Raw genomic sequence first — 19,579 nt, forward strand, 5'->3', positions numbered from 1 at the left:
TTAAAGTACACTGTGCTTCTGGTATTGAATTTTGAAAAAGAGAAAATGAAATTGTGGTAGTAACATATGAAAGATATCAATTTAATTAAATCATTAACAATTTTAAAGTACCTTAATAGCAAAACAAAATTTAAATATCATTATCAACCCCAAAATAAAATTATCAGTCATCAGAGAAAGTGGCAATGAGCATTTTTGTATCTGGATACTTTGCTGATTCTTTCTTTTTTATTTTGGTTATGATTTGTTTTGTAATGCAAAGTCTTTTTTATTTTTTAGGTAGTAAAGTTTATTAAGCTTTTTTATTGCTTCTGAATTTTGAATTTTAGGACATAATGTACATTTCTAGGCTGTAGAAGAATTAGCATTTTTCCCCTAGTATTAGTATGGTTTTATTATTTTACATTTAAATCTCTGACTCATTGGGAATTTTTTCTGGTGTGTGGCACAAGGGACAAATTCAAATTTAGATTTTTCCATATGGCTACTTAGTTACTCCAGCACTACTTACTTAAATCCACCTTTTTCCTACAGATTTTAGATGTTAACCTTAATATACTATATTTTTATATGCAATTAGATATATTTCTGTATTTTCTACTCTGTTCTATGGTTTGATTCATGTGCCAATATCACACTTTTTAAATTATAGAAGTTTAAATAGGTTATAGTATCTGGTAGGAATACTACTATATCTATTAGTTTTATTTTTCAGGGTTTTCCTGGCTTAATTTTTTTTTTTTTTTTTTTTTTTTTTTTTTTTTTTTAGATGAGGTCTTGCTGTGTTGCCTAGGCGGGCCTTGAACTCCTCTGCTCAGGCAATTCTCCCTCTACAAACTCCCAAGTAGCTAGGATTACAGGCATGTGATACTGCGCCTGGCTTTCTGGCTACTTTTGCTCATCTGTTTTTTTTCAAATGAACTTTATAACCAACTTAACTAGTTTAAAAAAAGAAAAAAGAAAAGAAAAAAAGGAAAGAGGAAAAACCTCCTGAAACAGAAAGGCGAAAACAAGTACCTGATAGTATATATATTATTCCTCAAGTTTGATGTTCATTATTTTCATTGTTGTATTTCCAATTTCCCTTTGATTTATGTTTTGATCTCAGAGTTACTTAAGGGTGTTTTAAATTTTAACTATAGGAGTTGTTTTCTAAATTTTAGTTTTAAAAAATTAACTTCTTTATTGCATAGTGGTTAGAGAATATATTCAATATGATGGGCAATCTTTAAAATTTGCTGAGACCTACTTTATGTTCTAGAAAAATGGTTCTCCAGCCTAGATTTACATTAGAATCACCTACGAAGGTTTATGATCTGCTCGTGCCTAGAACCCATTCCATACCAATTAAATCAGTATTGCTGGGGATAGAACTCAAGCATTTGCACTTTTAAAGAGTTCCTAGGAGATTTTACAGTGCACTTTGGGCATAGTATATAGTCAACTTTTATATATACTCGATGTAAACTTGAAACAACTGTTCTTTAGGAACTAGCTACTGTGATGTTCAAATATACTGTATCCTAAATGAATTTTTAAATCCTTGATCCATTCGTAAATGAAGATAAATATTTTAAAATCATCCATCCTATGAGTGTGGAATTACCAATTTCATTTTGTAAAAGACAGAATTGCATGCTCTCTCTGTCATCTCTGATCTTACAATATTAAAACTATATAAGTTTAGTATTTGGAGGTTAAAAATTCTGTTTTAATCTCATATTTTTCAAAGATATTTAACATGCATGTTTACTTAAGAAATTCTAAAATTAATCAAACTTAATTTTTTTGAATGTCTGTCACCCCTCTTTAGAAGAGACATTTTATTCTTTTGGACTTAAAAAAATATACTTCATTGTTTAGAGCAGCTTTAGGATCACAGCAAAATTAAGTTGAAGGTATACAGATTTCTCATATACCTTTGACCCCACCCTTGCATAACCTTCCCCATTATCAACATCCCCCAAGAGAGTGGTACCTTTGTGACAATCGGTAAACCTGCATTGACACATCATTATCACCCAAATTCCATAGTTTACATTACGGTCCACTCTTGGTGTTGAACATTCTATGGGTTAGGACAAATTTATAATGACATGTATCCATCATCATAGTATCACACTGAGTTGTTTCACTGCCCTAAAATCCTCTATTTTCTGACTATTTGTCTTCCTAACCCCCCAGCCCCAGGCAACCACTGTTTTTCTTTCTTTCTTGTCTTCACAGTTTTGCCTTCTCCAGAATAGCTGTAATCATAGAGTGTGTACAGTGTGTAGCCTTTTCAGATTGGCTTCTTTTTCTTTTGAGATGGAGTCTCACTCTGTCACCCAGGCTGGAGTGCAGTGGTGCAATCTCAGCTCACTGCAACCTCTGCCTCCTAGGTTCAAGAGATTCTAGTATTTTAAATTATATTCACCCCAAATAATGTTCTACATATAGTTTGCCATATTGCTAGAAATATGTTAGCAATAATGATTAAAAATGAATTGACGGGGATTGTGGAGAAGATGGGAGATAGGAGGCAGGAAAAGTTTGCAGCTCCTGCTAGGACAGACAGAACAGCATATGGAGACTCACATAATGAACTTTTGCTCCAAGAACTGCCACAGGAACATATCAGGAAAACTGAGAGAATCCACAGACCCTTTGAAGGAACTAGATCACTGCTGCAGGCTCCCTGAGATGCTGAAAAACTGAGCCTGTTTGCTTTCTCAATGAGGAGACTAGTGGTCTGGGCAAGTTCTCAGCCCTGGTCACCGGCTGCCTGGAAATAGACTCAGTGCTACTGGTAGGGCACTGTGGGAGTGAGACCAGCCCTTAGGACTGCATGCTACGTGGGAGCGGGTGAGGCCTGTGACTGCTTTCCCCCACTTCCCTGGCAACATGTATGACTCAGCAGAGGCAGCCATAATCCCCCTGGGAATATAACTCCTTTGGCCTGGAAACCACACTCCCATCCCCCACAACAGCCACAGCACACCCCACCAGAGGTGAGTCTGAGCTCAGACACACCTACGCCTACCCCCACCTGGTGGTCTTTCTTTACCCACTCCGTTTGCTGAAGACAAAAGACGTAATATCTTGGGAGCTCTATAACCCTGCCCACCACCTAAGAAACCTGAATACTTAACCAGGCAACCCTAGGGCAAGTTTACATCCTCCCTATACCCTATAGTACTGCAGCTGATGCACTCTTGAAAGCACCACCTCCTGACTGGAAGCCAACCAACACAAAATTGGCACAACTGAAAAAAATACAACCAAAGACCTGCACAGAGTCCACTTCATTCCCCTGCTATCTCCACTGGAGCAGGTGCTGGTATCCATGGCTGAGAGACCTGAAGATGGATCACATCACAGGACTATTTTCAGACACTCCCTAGTACCACCCTGAAGCCCTGTAGCTCCACTGGGTGGCCAGACCCAGAAGGGCAAAAACAATCACTGCAGTTCAGCCCTAAAGAAGCCCCATCCCTAGGGAAAGGGGGAAATCACCACATCATGGGAGCACCCCATGGTACAAAAGAATCTGAACAGCAGCCCTTGGATCCCAGATCTTCCCTCTGAAATAGTCTACGCAAATGAGATGGAACCAGAAAAGATCTCACCAGCTCACCAGCAATGGATCTAAACCAAGATGAAATCTGAATTGCCAGAAAAAGAATTAAGAAGGTTGATTATTAAGCTAATCAAGGAGACACCAGAGGAAGGTGAAATCCAACTTAAAGAAATAAAAAACATGATATAGGATATAAAAGGAAAACAATGAGAAGACATGGACACAGGAAGGGGAACATCACACACTGGGACCTGTCGTGGGGTGGGGGGAGGGGGGAGGGATAGCATTAAGAGATATACCTAATGCTAAATGACAAGTTAATGGGTGCAGCACACCAGCATGGCACATGTATACATATGTAACTAACCTACACATTGTGCACATGTACCCTAAAACTTAAAGTATAATAATAATAATAAAAATTAAAAAATAAAAATATTCAGTGAAATAGATAACATAAATTTTAAAAAATCACAACTTCTGAAAATCAAGGACACACTTAGAGAAAAGCAAAATGCACTAGAAAGTCTCAGCAATAGAATCGAACAAGCAGGAGAAAGAACTTCAGAGCTCAAAGACGAGGCTTTCAAATTAACCCTTCTGACAAAGGAAAACAGAATACAAAAATGAATAAAGCCTCCAAGAAGTCTGAGACTATGTTAAGCATCCAAACCAAAGAATAATTGGTGTTCCTGGGGAAGAAGAGAAATCTAAAAGTTTGGAGAATATATTTGAGGGGATAATTCAGGAAAACTTCCCTGGCCTTGCCAGAGATCTAGACATCCAAATACAAGAAGCTCAAAGAACACCTGGGAAATTCATCACAAAAATATCATCCCCTAGCACATAGTCATCAGGTTATCTAAAGTTGAGATGAAGGAAAAAATCTCAAGAGCTCTGAGGCAAAAACATCAAGTAACTTATAAAGGAAAACCTATTAGAGTAACAGCAGATTTCTCAGCAGAAACACTTCAAGCTAGAAGGGATTGGAATCCTATTTTTAGCCTCCTTAAACAAAACAATTAGCAGCCAAAAATTTCGTATCCAGTGAAACTAAGCATCATGAAAGAAGGAAAGAGACAGTCTTTTCCAGACAAACAAATGCTAAGGGAATTTCCCACTACCAAGCCAGTACTTAAAGAACAGCTAAAAGGGGCTCTAAATCTTGAAATAAAACCTCAAAATACACCAAAATAGAACCTCCTTAAAGCATAAATCTCATGGGGTCTATATAACAATAACAATAAAAAAGCCAATGTATTCAGGCAACAAATAGCATGATGAATGGCATAGTACCTCACATCTCAATACTAATATTGAATGTAAATGGCCAAATGCTCCACTTAAAATATACAGAATGGCAGAATGGATAATAACTCACCAACAAAGTGTCTGGTGTCTTCAGGAGACTCACCTAACACGTAATGACTCACATAAACTTAAGGTAAAGGGATGGAAAAAGATATTCCAGCAACTGGACACCAAAAGCGAGCAGGAAAAGCTATTCTTATATCAGACAAAACAAACTAAAACAACAGCAGTTTAAAAAGACAAAGAGGAACATTATATAATGGTAGAAGGACTAGTCCAAGAGGAAAATATCACAATCCTAAATATATATACACCTAAGACTGGAGCTCCTCCTACATTTATAAAACAATTACTACTAGACCTAAGAAATGAGATAGACAGCAACACAATAATAGTGGGAGACTTTAGACTGGGCATGGTGGCTCAAGCCTGTAATCCCAGCACTTTGAGAGGCCAAGGCAGGAGGATCACTTGAGGTCAGGAGTTTGAGACCAGCCTGGCCAATATAGTGAAACGCCGTCTCTACTAAAAATACAAAAAAATTAGGCAGGCGTGGTGGTGTGTGCCTGTAATCCCAGCTACTAGGGAGACTGAGGCTGGAGAATTTTTTGAACCCAGGGGGTGGAGGTTGCCATGAGCCAAGATTGTGCAACTGTACTCCAGCCTGGTGACAGAGTGAGACTCTGTCTCAAAAAAAAAAAAAAAAAAAAAAATCAGGGACTTTAATACTCTACTGACAGAACTAGACAGGTCATCAAGACGGAAAACCAACAAAGAAACAATGCAGTTAAACTATACCCTACAACAAATGGACTTATCTACCCAACAACTGCAGAATATACATTCTATTCATCAGCACCTGGAACATTCTTCAAGACAGACCACATGATAGACCACAAAACAAGTCTCAGTAATTTTAGGAAAATTGAAATTATATTAAGTACTCTTTCAGACCACAGTGGAATAAAATTTGAAATCAACTCCAAAAGGAACCCTTGAAACCATGCAAACACACGAAAATTAAATGACCTGTTCCTGAATGATCACTGGGTCAACAACGAAATCAAGATGAAAATTAAAAAATTCTTTGAACTGAACAATAATAGTGACACAACCTATCAAAACCCCTGGGATATATCAAAAGTGGTGCGAAGAGCAACATTCATAGCATTAAAGGTGTACATCAAAAAGTCAGAAAGAGAACAAAGTGACAATCTAAGGTCACACCTCATGGACCTGGAGAAACAAGAAAAAAACAACCCCAAACCCAGCAGAAGAAAAGAAATAACCAAGATCAGAGCAGAACTAAATGAACCTGAAACAAACAAACAAAAAATACAAAAGAGATGACACAAAAAACCGTTTCTTTGAAAAGATAAATAAGATTCACAGAACATTAGTGAGATGAACCAAGAAAAGACAAGAGAAGATTCAAACAAGCTCAGTTAGAAATAAAACAGGAGATATTACCACTGATACCACAGAAATACAAAAGGTTTTTCAAGGCTACTATGAACACCTTTACACACATAAACTAGAAAACTTAGAGAAGATGGATAAATTCCTGGAAATATACAACCCTCCTAGATTAAACCAGGAAGAAATAGAAACTCTGAACAGACCAATAACAAGCAGTGAGTTTGAAATGGTAATAAAAAAATTGCCAAGAAAATAAAGTCCAGGATCAGATGGATTTACAGCTGAACCCTATCAGACATTCAAAGAAGAGTTGGTACCAATCCTATTGACACTATTCTACAGGACAGAGATAAAGGGAATTGTCCTTAAATCATTATATGAAGCCAATAACACTCTACCACCCAAACCAAGGAAGGACATAACAATAACAACAAAAACTACAGATCAATATCACTGATGAACATATATGCAACAATCCTTAACAAAATACTAGCTAACCAAACCTAACAGCATATCAAAAAGATAATCCACCATGATCAAATGGGATTTATACCAGGGATGCAGGGATGGCTTTTCATTCATAAGTCAATAAATGTGATACATCACATAAACAGGATTAAAAACAAAACTACATGGTCATCTCAGTAGATGCAGAAAAACCATTTGACAAAATCCAGAATCGCTTTATGAGTAAAACCCTCAGAAAAACTGGCATAGAAGGTACATACCTTAAGGTAATAAAAGCCATCTATGATAAACCCACAGCCAACATTATACTAAATGGGGAAAAGTTGAAAGCATTCCCCTTGATAAGTGGAACAAGACAAAAATGTCCACTTTCACCACTTCTATTTAACATAGTACTGAAAGTCATAGCCAGAGCAATCAGACAAGAGAAAGAAACAAGGGCATCCATATCAGTAAAGAGGAAGTCAGACTGTCGCTATTTGCTGATGATATAATCTTATAGGAGGAAAACCCTAAAGACTCACCCATAAAGGTCCTAGAACTGGTAAATGAATTAAGCAAAGTTTCAGTATACAAAATTAATGTACATAAATCAGTAGCTCTGCTATACACCAACAGTGACCAAGCTGAGAATCAAATCAAGAACTCGATCCCCTTTACAGTAGCTGCAAAAAGTAAAATAAAATACTTAGGAATATACCTAATGAGGAGGTAAAAGACCTCTACAAGGAAAACTACAAAACACTGTTGAAAGAAATCACAAACAACACAAACATGGAAACAAATCCCATTGTGTAAATGACCACACTGCCAAAAGCAATCTACAAATTCAGTGTAATTCCTGTCAAAAATACCACCATCATTCTTCACAGAACTAGAAAAAACAATTCTAAAATTCATACGGAACCAAAAAAGATCCTGCATAGCCAAAGCAAGGGTAAACAAAAGAAACAAATCTGGAGGCATCACATTACCCAACTTCAAGCTATGCTATAAGGTCATAGTCACCGAAACAGCATGCTACTGGTATAAAAATAGGCATATAGACCAACTGAACTGAATAGAGAACCCAGAAATAAAGCCAAATACTTAGAGGCAACTGATCTTTGACAAAGCAAACAAAAACGTAAAGTGGGGAAAGGACACCCTTTTCAACAAATGGTGCTGGGGTAATTGGCAAGCCACATGTAGAAGAACGAAACTGGATCCTGATCTCTCACCTTATACAAAAATCAACTCAAGCTGGATCAAAGACTTAAATCTAAGACCTGAAACCATGAAAATTCTAGACAATAACATCAGAAAAACCCTCCTAGACACTGGCCTAGGAAAAGACTTCATGACCAAGAACCCAAAAGCAAATGCAACAAAACCAAAGATACATAGATGGGATTTAATTAAACTAAAAAGCTTTTGCACAGCAAAGTAAATAATCAGCAGAGTTAACAGACAACCCACAGAGTGGGAGAAAATCTTCACAATCTATATATCTGACAAAGGACTAATATCCAGAATCTGCAAGGAACTCAAACACATCAGCAAGAAAAAAAACAAGCAATCCAATTAAAAAGTGGGCTAAGGACATGAATAGACAATTCTCAAAAGAAGATATACAAATGGCCAACAAGCATATGGAAAAATTCTCAACATCACTAATTATCAGGGAAATGCAAATCAAAACCACAATGCAATACCACCTCACTCCTGCAATAATGGCCATAATCAAAAAATGAAAAAATAATAGATGTTGGCATGGGTGTGGTTAAAAAGGAACACTTACACTGTTGGTGGGAATGTAAACTAGTACAATCACTATGGAAAACAGTTTGGAGATTCCTTAAAGAACTAAAAGTAGATCTACCGTTTGATCCAGCAATCGCACTACTAGGTATCTACCCGGAGGAAAAGAAGTCATTATAGCAAAAAGGTACTTGCGCATGCATGTTTATAGCAGCACAATTTGCTGTTGCAAAAATATGGAACCAACCCAAATGCTTGTCAATCAATGAGTGAATAAAGTGTGATATATATCACAACTTACATATATATATTCCATGGCATATATATATATACACACACACACACACACACACACACACACACACACACAATGGAATACTACTCAGCCATGAAAAGGAACAAAATAATGGCATTTTCAGCAGCTTGGATGGAATTGGAGAGTGTAATAATAATAATTATTATTATTTTTTGAGACGGAGTCTTGCTCTGTTGTCCAGGCTGAAGTGCAGTGGCATGATCTTGGCTCACTGCAACCTCTGTCTCCTGGGTTCAAGTGATTCTCATGCCTCAGCCTCCTGAGTAGCTGGGATTAGAGGTGCACGCCACCAGCCCAGCTAATTTTTGTATTTTTAGTAGAGATGGGGTTTCACCATGTTGGCCAGGTTGGTCTCACATTGCTGACCTCAAGTGATCCACCCACCTTGGCCTCCCAAAGGCCAATCTCCACTGGGATTACAGGCATGAGCCACCGCACCTGGCCAGAATTGGAGACTCTTATTCTAAGTGAAGTAACTCAGGAATGAAAAACCAAACATTGTACATTCTCACTTATAAGTAGGAGCTAAGTATTCTTATGCAGAAGCATAAGAATGATACAATGGACTTTGGGGACTATGGGGAAAGAGTGGGAAGGGGGTGAAGGATAAAAGTTTACACATTGGGTACAGTGTTCTCTGCTCAGGATGATCTCAGAAATCATCACTAAAGGACTTACTCATGTAACCAAACACCACCTGTTCCCCAAAAACCTATTGAAATAAAAAATAAATAAAAACAGATTTGATGATCTGTTGTTTAAAGTGTTTGCAATGTTTAATTATAAAAGTATTGCTTACCATAGAGGAAAATTTCAATATGGGGCTAAAAGTAATAGTGCATTATTTTTATTATGCATCCCACAAAATTGGCAAGTGTGTAGCTGGTTTCCCTTTTTTTAAAAAAATGCTTATAAATTATTGAAGTATAAATTGCATTTTATTTTTGTAAACTTGATAGCTGACATTCCTTTTCTATTTCAACTATGAAGTCACATATGGATTTTTAAGCATCTTTACTGCAGTGATTCTTGCTTTTTCTAGCTACAAGACAATAAACGTCAGTGTTTATGAGTGGTGATAAGATTCTGAATTCTATTCTGCTCTCATTGTTCCTGCTGTGAAATGATTGCCTATTTTAAAACCACCCAAATAGAGACTGATTGCTATTATGAACGAAGAAGACTATTCATAGAAATAACCTTCCTTCTCAGTATTATGAGTAACAATGGTGATGAAAAGCCATATACTATAGTGTAAAAGTCAGTCTTGCAGCACACCCTAGTCATAGGCACTGAACATTTCACTCACTCGCTGCTTGTTCATCATTTAACCACTTAACCTATCAGCCATTCAACTCTGTCTCCTTTTTCAGACATAGCTATTTGACATTTCCAGGCAAAACACATCTTCTTTTGCTTGCTATTCATTAGTGTCCATCAAAATATATTTTTATATTAAAAAATAAGGCTGGACTGAGATAAAGTGCCAGAAATAAGCTGTTTTTCTTGGTAATGGACAAATGGCATCAGTGGGACTTCACAGGGGTGAACCCTGTGTCTTTCAGAAGGTAAGTGTTTCATTTGACAAGATAATGAATTGTTTGCTTTTGGAGGTGAAGAGTGGGACCTATACAGTTTCAATTCCTTTATGTACATAATGGAGATGGCGTGATGATTAATGTTATGTGTCAACTTGACTGAGCCATAACGTGCCCAGATATTTGGCCAAACATTATTCTGGTTGTGTCTTTGAGGATATTTTGGATGATATTAACATTTGAATCAGTAGACTGAGCAAAGCAGAATGGTTTCCCTAATGTGGGTAAACCTCATTCAGTCAGTTGAAAGCCTACATAGAGCAAAGAAGCTGACTCTCCTGAGAGAAAGAGGGCACTCCTGCCTGATTGTTTAAGCTTGGACATTGGTCTTTTTCTGACTTCAGACTCAAACTGAAACATTGTTTCCTTTTGGGTCTCAAGTTTGCTGGCTTTTTGGACTGGAACTTATAACATTGGCTCTTCTGGTTCTCAGGCTTTCAGACGTGTACTGGAACTATATCATTGGCTTTCCCGGGTCTCTAGCTTACTGACTGCAGATCTTGGGACTCTCAGCCTCCATAATCGCATGAGTCAATTCCTTATAATAAATTTATTTCCCTATATATGCATATATCCTGTTGGTTCTATTTCTGTGGAGAACCCTAACTGATACAGATGGTAATCTCTATGTCTCTATTCCTCTTGGTGTTCACTTCTGCCCATCTTCCAAACAGAGCAGAAACTAAGGGTGTAATCAATAATATCAAACTGTACTTCTTACACACAGACAGCAAAATCCACACTATGCATTCTCCCCAGTACCTATTGATCAGTCCAGACATAATAATCCCTATTCAGCTCAAGGCTTACGTGAGAAGATAAAGTAATTGCACTTACAATAAGAAAACTTCTTTCAAATTTTCCAAATTTAAAAAATTGAGGTGACAGCTGGTCACTCACACAGCATCTATATTTAGTTCCTGCAATCAATCAAATACTTAATTTTTTTCTAGGAGAAAGAGCTTTTTAAAACCTGACCTTGCCCAAGGTTGAAGATGCTGATATTTAACAACTGAAAATACAAAGGTGATCTTTTACTCATCAAAAGCATTGTGAAGTAATAATTTCAATAATTATTTTATCATTGATATTTTCTTATAATGTATAAAAACTCTGTCCCTAGGATTCTAGATATGGTAACTGTTGTCACCCATGAGATTGGAACAGAAAGCTTTGGTCAGTTCTACATGGTATTGAACTTAAAGATTCCTGTTAATTTTAGTCAAAGCTGATACTGGAGCTTCTAATGCCCCTTTCAAGTTGTTCCTTCAGTGCAGCTGGTTTTCACCCAATCCTGAGAAAACATGTGAACAACTATCTAATAACAAAGCAAGAACTTTAAGCTAACTTGGGTCTACTTAGTTTGTTAATACTTCTCAAACCACTTTGCTATCTATGTTGTAGCCAGGAAGACATTAAAAAGTGTTCTGACAAAATCATGTCCTTTGCAGCAACACGGATGGAGCTTGAGGCCATTATCCTAAGTGAACTAACACAGGTACAGAAAACCAGACACCACATGTTCTCACTTACAATGGGAGCTAAACATTGAGCACACAAGGACACGTTGAAGGAAACAATAGACATCAGAGCCTACTTGAGGATGACCGGAGGGAGGAGGCTGAGGGTCAAAAAACTACCTATTGTGTACTGTGCTTATTACCCGGCTGATGAAATAATATGTACATCAAACCCTTGCAACATGAAATTTATCTATAGAATCAACCTGCATATGTACCCATGAAACTAAAATAACACTTAAAAAAAGTCTTCTGGATTTAACAGTTTTGCCATCTCAGGATAGTGATACTGATGAAAAGCCATGTTAGAAGAGAAGTAAGGAATTGAGAGCTTTACAGCCTCATGTTTTTTCCTCATTATCTTTGCAATATGCTACTGATTATTCTTGCTTTTATCAAGAATTCTGAGCAGAAAGGAATGGGAAGACTTGGAGAGTCACTTGTGTCTTGCTCTCTCCTCCTGGACAAGCTGTACAGTTTTGAAAATCTAGCAGTTCAAGCAAATCCAATATGTTTGGATCAATCAATTCATTTGTTAAATATGTATTGAATATTTACCATGTGCCAGACATTGATGTAGGTACTGGGGATACTAATCATCAACAAAAACAGGCATGGCCCCTGCCATCATGAAGCACACAATTTAGAGATTGAGACTGATGGATTTTTCAGGCAGATAATCATATAAAACGCATCAGCAATAAATGCTGTGAAAGAGATCTTATAATAGGGGCACATAGCCTAGTTAGGAATGTCAGGGAAAGCCTTACAAAGGAAGTATTGGTCATAGTGTTATCTGAAGAATGAACAGAAGTTAATTAGGTGATCAGGGGAGGAAAGAATAGAACAAGCAGAGGAAGTAGTATGTGCAAAAGCCTGCGGCAGGAGGGAACATGACAAATACAAGAGACTGAAATGGAACAGGTGTGACTGGAGCAGAGAGGTGGGAAAGTTGTGTGTTGGGAGAGGACAAAGTAAAAACAGGTGAGAGACAGACCAGGCAGGGCCTGAGAGGTCATGTCAAGAAGTTTTGTGTTTTTGAGCTATGCTGATTGACCCCTGGGTAATTGAAAGGTTTCCACTTCCACATTTCAGAAGAGTATAAGAAATACTAGGAATGAATACGGATTAAAAAGAATTTATCCCCCAAAATGTTAGTTATGGCTTCAACTTCAGTCCTTTGAAAATCTATCAATTGCCATGGGTTATTGTAAAAAATAAACATATTAAAATTAATGCTAGAAAGGGAGATTAGTTTAGAAGGCTGGGAGTGTATTGGTGTGAGGAAGTAAAAGTTCTCTTTGGGAATTCAAATCTTTTGTAGTCTAATATTAGGAGAGCTGACCCTATTACTATAGGCAAATGAATTAACCTTTCAGTATCTTGGTTGCTTATCTGTTGAGTGAAGATAATGATGATCCACTAATAGGACTGAAAATAATTCTGTAAACAACAACAGTTATAGAAAATATGAATAATTAGTTGTTCTCTTGTTAGATTACAGTCCTTACCTCAGAGTTTAAACATCTCTCTGCCAAAATAATATGTCAACTTTTATTTTTGTCAAATAACATTGTGTTTATTTGCACACGTGTGTATGTGTGTGCATGTATGTGGTAGAGTGAGCTTGTGTTTATTTTCATATAGTCAAATTTGTGTTTATCGAAAAGGCATTCTCTGTTTCTGATGCCAATTGTTCATTCAGCAATTCCCTGGGTCCTAGATAATCACGATGACTCCTACTGACAGCAGATGGTTTAACACAGTAGAGGTGCTGCTGAGAGAGAAGGCGGGGTAGGGTGGAGTGGGATGGACGAATAGGTACTTTTAACTTCTTTATAAGTGACAACTCTTTTTGTCTATTAAATAAGAAGAATATGCTTTTATTGTTTCATAAACATATTGCAATTATATCAATTATAGTTAAGCCATTTAAACTGGATCAGCAGGTACATAATACCATGCCAAGAGGAGGCAAAATGAAGGACCTCCTTGTTGGGATTTATTGCAGATTTACTGGTTCACATTTAAATTGTTATCTCTTTTGTAGTATTTCCAAAACTCTTATGGGAAGTACTTATAAAGCTGTGTTCCTTCAGTGGCATAAAGATGTTCCAGTTCTGTAATTATTCCTGGTTAGCATGTCACACTGTCTTTAGTGGATGAAAGGAAATAATAATTAATCTTTTGAAACAATAAAATATTCACAGAATTGGAATAGCTGTTTATTTGTGAGCTTGGAAAATTTTCATCATTTCTTTTTAAAATTCATGCCTAGTAAATATATAGGCTGTTTCCATAATGATACAATGACTCATACATGTAACAGCAATATTTTTGTTGTGATTTGGCCTATAGCCAAATGGCTGCCTAGAGATATTGGTTAGTGGCCATGCTGGGCCAGTGAGGTATGATGAACTGGACAGAACCAACCTTTTAGTTCTGACACAGTTTTTTTGTGTTATGTGACTATTGAATTTTTTCTGCCCTTATATTCAGCTAAAGGGGAGATAGGATATTTGAGCTCTTTAGGGCAGGCTGAGCAATATCTCTAAAATATGTTGTGTGTTTTATTAAATGCTCACCTGTTTGGACCTTCTTTCCCGGGGTCCATTTCCTTCTGCTCTGGCACTGTTCCAGTTGGTTCTGCTGCATTTTGAGGGTCAGGGTTTGTGGTCAGATCTCCAGAGGAATTTTTCTTGGAGAGTTTGTCTATGAAAAAAAATTCACATAGATAGAAGAATGTACACCACTCTTGACCCAGCTATATTTGGCAACATGAGCTACAAAGATGCTGCTTGTTTTTTAGAATAGTCTTCTCAAGAACACCTCCCCTGGGACTTCTAAACAAAGTAGGACTTTATGCAGGAAGAATTAACTGGTAGACACCTTCAGGCCAATGAAAAAATACAGTCATGTGCTATTTAATGACAGAGATATATTCTGAAAAATGCATTGTTAGGTGACTTAGTCGTTGTGCAAACATCACAGAGTGTACTTATATCATACAAATCCTGATGTTATAGCCTACCACACACCAAGGCTATACGGTTTACTCTATTGATCCTAGGCTACAAACCTGCGCAGCATGTTACTGTAATAAATACTGTAAGCCATTCTAACACAATGGTCAGTCTGTGTATGTAAACATAGAAAAGATACAGTTTGAAATATGTTATTATAATCTTATGAGACTACCCTCTTTTATGCAGTCTTTTATTGACTAAAATATCTTTATGCAGCACATGATTGTAATTGAAGTTGGTGTATTATGTAATAAAGAGTTCATAAGATATATTTCTTTTTGATATTGACAAAGCTGAGAATAAGAATTTATTATTCAGAAGGCATTTCCAGTTTTGCTAAAGTATTCATAATTTTGGGCTGAAATTGATACATCATAAAATTCAGAAAAGTAAAATAGGAAAAAATGTGATTGACATTATTTAGCACTTGCATTCTACATTTTTATGAAATCAAATTTTTGTTTTTAGCTTGACCATCTTTAAGTTGTGAAATATTTTCTGAAGAAATGATACAAACTAATACGTACTAGCTTTATTTTCAGTACAGAAATTAATTTCTTCCCTTCAAGCCTACAGATACAATTTCTAATTAATATAGTTTAAATTGTAATTGACCCAGAGAATAATCAACTTACTGGTAAATATTTGGATTATAGAGAAGATTTTAATGAAAGCAAATTACTTAATATTAAAAGAAAATGTAGAAGTGGAAAAGAAAAATAAGAACAAATACAATTTAATAGTTATTCATTTTCCACAGCTTCTAACATTTTTAATTGGATGTCTTGTGCTTAAGATATTAAAATGGAGGCCCAAATCATCATTTTATTTTCTTGTAATACATATAGTTTGAAGATATAAGCAAACCCAGTATTGAAAATTTGGATTTACAAAAGTGATAAATCAGGGGATGATCACCATACCAGTCCTTTAATATGAACGTTTCTAAGATCCATCTAAAAATCTTTCAAGGTACTAAACTTTTCAGGAACAAGTTTCAGGAATAAAGGAAATCATAAAATTGAGTCACTCCTTAACATTTTTAAAAGTTTAAGACTAAGAAAGCCTAAATTGTCGGATTTCCCAAGACACTTTTATTCATTACGCATCTCCTATCTACTTTTATTTTGGAATTATAGTATTTTGGCTAGAAGATAGAAAACACAGTACTAGCTATGTTTTTGTTACGTTTAAATGGAAAGAAAAAACAATTCTCCAATTTCCTTGGGATACAAAGGTCTCAATATAATCACATCCTTGAAGCCTGCGTGTAAAGATTATGTTTAGGTGAAATATTGAAAGTTGTAGGATAGGGACCCTTCTGTACAGGCACATGTGGTACACTAATGAGTTTATCAGTATCCAACAGATTTCAGAGTAAAAAAAATTGCACTTTCAATATGTCATTTTGTACTAACAAGCTTTTGATAAAAATAAGAGAGAAGGATCTGTTTTCCTAATGTGTTTGGGTCAAGTCATATTTTTCCATTTCTCTTTACCCAATCAAAACAAAAATCATATAGATCAGATCTCTGACAAATTTCCATTTTGTATTGCTGTCTGTGAAAGTGGCAGCCTAATCCTTTTTTGTATCCACAAACACTTGGACAATTACTGTATGATATTTAGAAGCAAAATTCTTAATTGCTGGCCATGGATGTCTAGTGCATTTTTCATTTGAAATCCTTGAAGCCGTATGTTGTATATACCTTTTATTACACGGAGGGGATCTAGAGTTATCATGGGCTTCTCAAAGGAGTCCGGACCAAGAAAAATGTTATGGATCATTGTGTTCACATATGTTTCTAGGAGTACTTACCCTAAAAGAAAATTAGGATTGATAAAGAACATGAAATATGAGTAAAAATCAGGAAAAAAATCCTGAATGTAAAACAAATAGGATCTGTACTGTAAAACATTTCTTAAAGGCTTTTATTGGCTATGGGTTTTTGTTTTGAGACATGGTCTCACTCTGTCACCCAGGCTGGAGTGCGGTGGCACGATCACAGCTCATTGCAGCCTTGACCTCCTGGGCTCAAGTGATTCTCCCACCTCAGCCTCACGGATCGCTGGAACTACAGGCATGAGCCACCACACCCAGTTAATTTTTGTATTTTTTGTCGAGATGGGGTTTTGCCATGTTGTGCAGGCTGGTTTCAAACTCCTGGGCTCAAGCAATGTGCCTGTCAAAGTGCTGGGATTATTGGTGTGAGCCACTGTGCCTGGTGGGCTATTTCTTATAAAGCCACATGGATATAAGCTGCATCATATACCTCCTCCATCTCTCATTCAAGCTACAGCATATGTATTGCATTTTCAGTATTAACTTTTCTGCTAGTACCAATTAAATGACCAACTGTTCTGCAATAGTTCTTTTTGTCCATTCCTAATAAGAATTTTTGTTTATCACCATAACATTTGGATAAAATTAATTCTAGGTAGATCTTAGCAACTTACCAGATCTTCTCTAGCTATTACCAAGCCTTTCTAAATTGATCCTGCCTTTATTTTGACAAGCCTGGGATATTTATAAATTAATTTCAGCCTAATTTGATTTGTAGATAAACATTTAATTACAAAATAAATCCTCATTAATAGCTTATTGATGAAGATTAGAAACCAGTTATTTCCTATTCTTGGCTTCAAAGCAGAACAACAACTTAAAAAACCCATGAGGACTCAAAACAAAAGAATGCCTGTCAACTATAGTTCAGTGTGGGTGTCTTTTTATCCATGCAACATGTTATTTGTTTGTGGAAACAGATGGTCAGAGTGTTTGCATCATCCTCATCATGAAAGAGAAATCTAAAATACAAGGCAAATCTTGCTCTGGCATCTGGGTGAAATGTTGTCAACGGCACATTGTGATTCTTCCCAGCTTCACACATGGACAGCAGGATTCCCGATTTCATAGCTGCCCAAATGAATAGTGTAAGTCTTTCTGCCAATGGTGCTCTTTGCACATTGTATAGCAATTGCCAGAGCTCATCAGTACACTTGGTCAAATTCTTCCCTGGAATGTGTACCTGTGGCAGATAGTGAAATCTGGAATCAAAGTATTCTGACATGGTTGCCTTTACTGAATGTGCAAAAAATAAGTAGAGTTTGCTCTCCACACACCAGGCTGATTCCATCCTGAGCCTGGCAGCGTCTCACACTGAGCCTGTGTAATATACTTCCAATCTCCTTGGCCCCTTGTAGCAGCACAACATGGAGACACGAGCAGGTGTGAAACATCTGCTTCTCTCTTCAGGTGATGAAATAAGTGATGTGGAAATCCATTAACCTTCCACATTTTATCAGTGACATTACATAAATGCTGGACAGGAGGGATTCAAAGAAAGAACCTAATATGGGAATAAGGTTGTAAATTAAAAAGACACTCAGTTGGCTTGTTTTAGATGGATATGAAAAGCACAAGACTTGACAATGCCTTCACTGGTTAGAATCTTTGGTGTGGGGGATGGTACTACTTTGGTCAAATTTCTAGGTCTTAGGACATCAAAGACATGTGGGTTCTGTCTCAAAAATAAATCTCCTTTTATTAGGAGCCACCAGTACCTGAGTAACTGGATGTTAGATGCATTAATAAAGACTAAGTCTGGGTACTTCAATTAGATGCATAAATGATACTATTATTTTCCATCTAAATGAACATTTGGAGTTAAGGACTAACAGTTTTAAGAAGTATATGATTAATGATTATTTTCTGGCACCCGAGGTTGTATTTTTGACTCAGCTTGTGGCTAATTTCAGAGTTGCTGGATTATCTAGTGTACCTAGAATAATTTTAACTATAATACTTTAATCACACTTGAAATTTTATTGTATCTTTGTAGATTGTCAAACAACATGGAGGAAGTTGACAACATTACAGCAGTGCACATAAAATGGATTCTGAAAGAGGGTTTTAAAATGGCATTCAGAAGAACAGAAAAATGACATACTTTATATTAAAAACATGTGATCTGTAAGAAATCCAGAGAAGGACTCAGAAGGGATGAGAGTTCTGGAAACCATCTCATATGAGAAATGGTGTGAGGAATTTAGGCTCTTTTAGTAAAGTATTTAAGATTAACTAGTGACCTAATAGTTATTTCAAATTCATAGAAATGCTGTTACATAGAAAAGAAAATAGACTTATTTCATGTAGTCTAGAAGGCAGAAGAAAGACTTACCAATGAATTAACAAAACAAACATGCAAAACCCTCAAACATTCTAGCAACTTGTCTAACCACAAAATGCACTGCTTTGTGAGGTAGTGAAGGCTCTGTTGGCTGGTGGTACTCAGGAGCCTCCAGCCAATCTAAGAAGCCTGTGCTAAGGGAGCCTGTGCTGAGGGAGGACAGGATCTTTGCATGGGGTCAAAACTAAGGTGTCCTCTAGGCAGACTTAAAGTCCTATAATGTCCTGAAGGGATCTTTGTATTTAGGAAGATTTTTGACTTTAGGATACATCATCACAAGTAAAGAAATGTGCAAATCGCCAAATGAAAAAGAACGTGGATCCATCTAAGTTAGTTTTGTTATTGTGTCAGGATGGAGGAATCCAGTCCTCTCTCAATGTCATGCTAGGTTTCAGGGACTTTTTTAAAACTGAGATTAATTCATCTAGAAAACAC

General features: G+C 36.6%; 1 protein-coding gene across 1 annotated transcript in view; it reads right to left on the reverse strand.

Annotated features, from left to right (window-relative positions):
* The window catches only part of CNGB3 (cyclic nucleotide gated channel subunit beta 3), a 170,560-nt gene that overhangs the window by 138,069 nt on the left and 12,912 nt on the right, over window positions 1-19,579 (reverse strand). The window contains exon 3 of the mRNA XM_003821153.7: window positions 14,517-14,643. Within this exon, the coding sequence (XP_003821201.2) occupies window positions 14,517-14,643 (127 nt within the window). The remainder of the gene's footprint in view (window positions 1-14,516; window positions 14,644-19,579) is intronic.

Source organism: Pan paniscus, chromosome 7, assembly GCF_029289425.2.
Source record: "Pan paniscus chromosome 7, NHGRI_mPanPan1-v2.0_pri, whole genome shotgun sequence".
In the NCBI taxonomy this organism is placed as follows: Eukaryota; Metazoa; Chordata; class Mammalia; order Primates; family Hominidae; genus Pan; species Pan paniscus.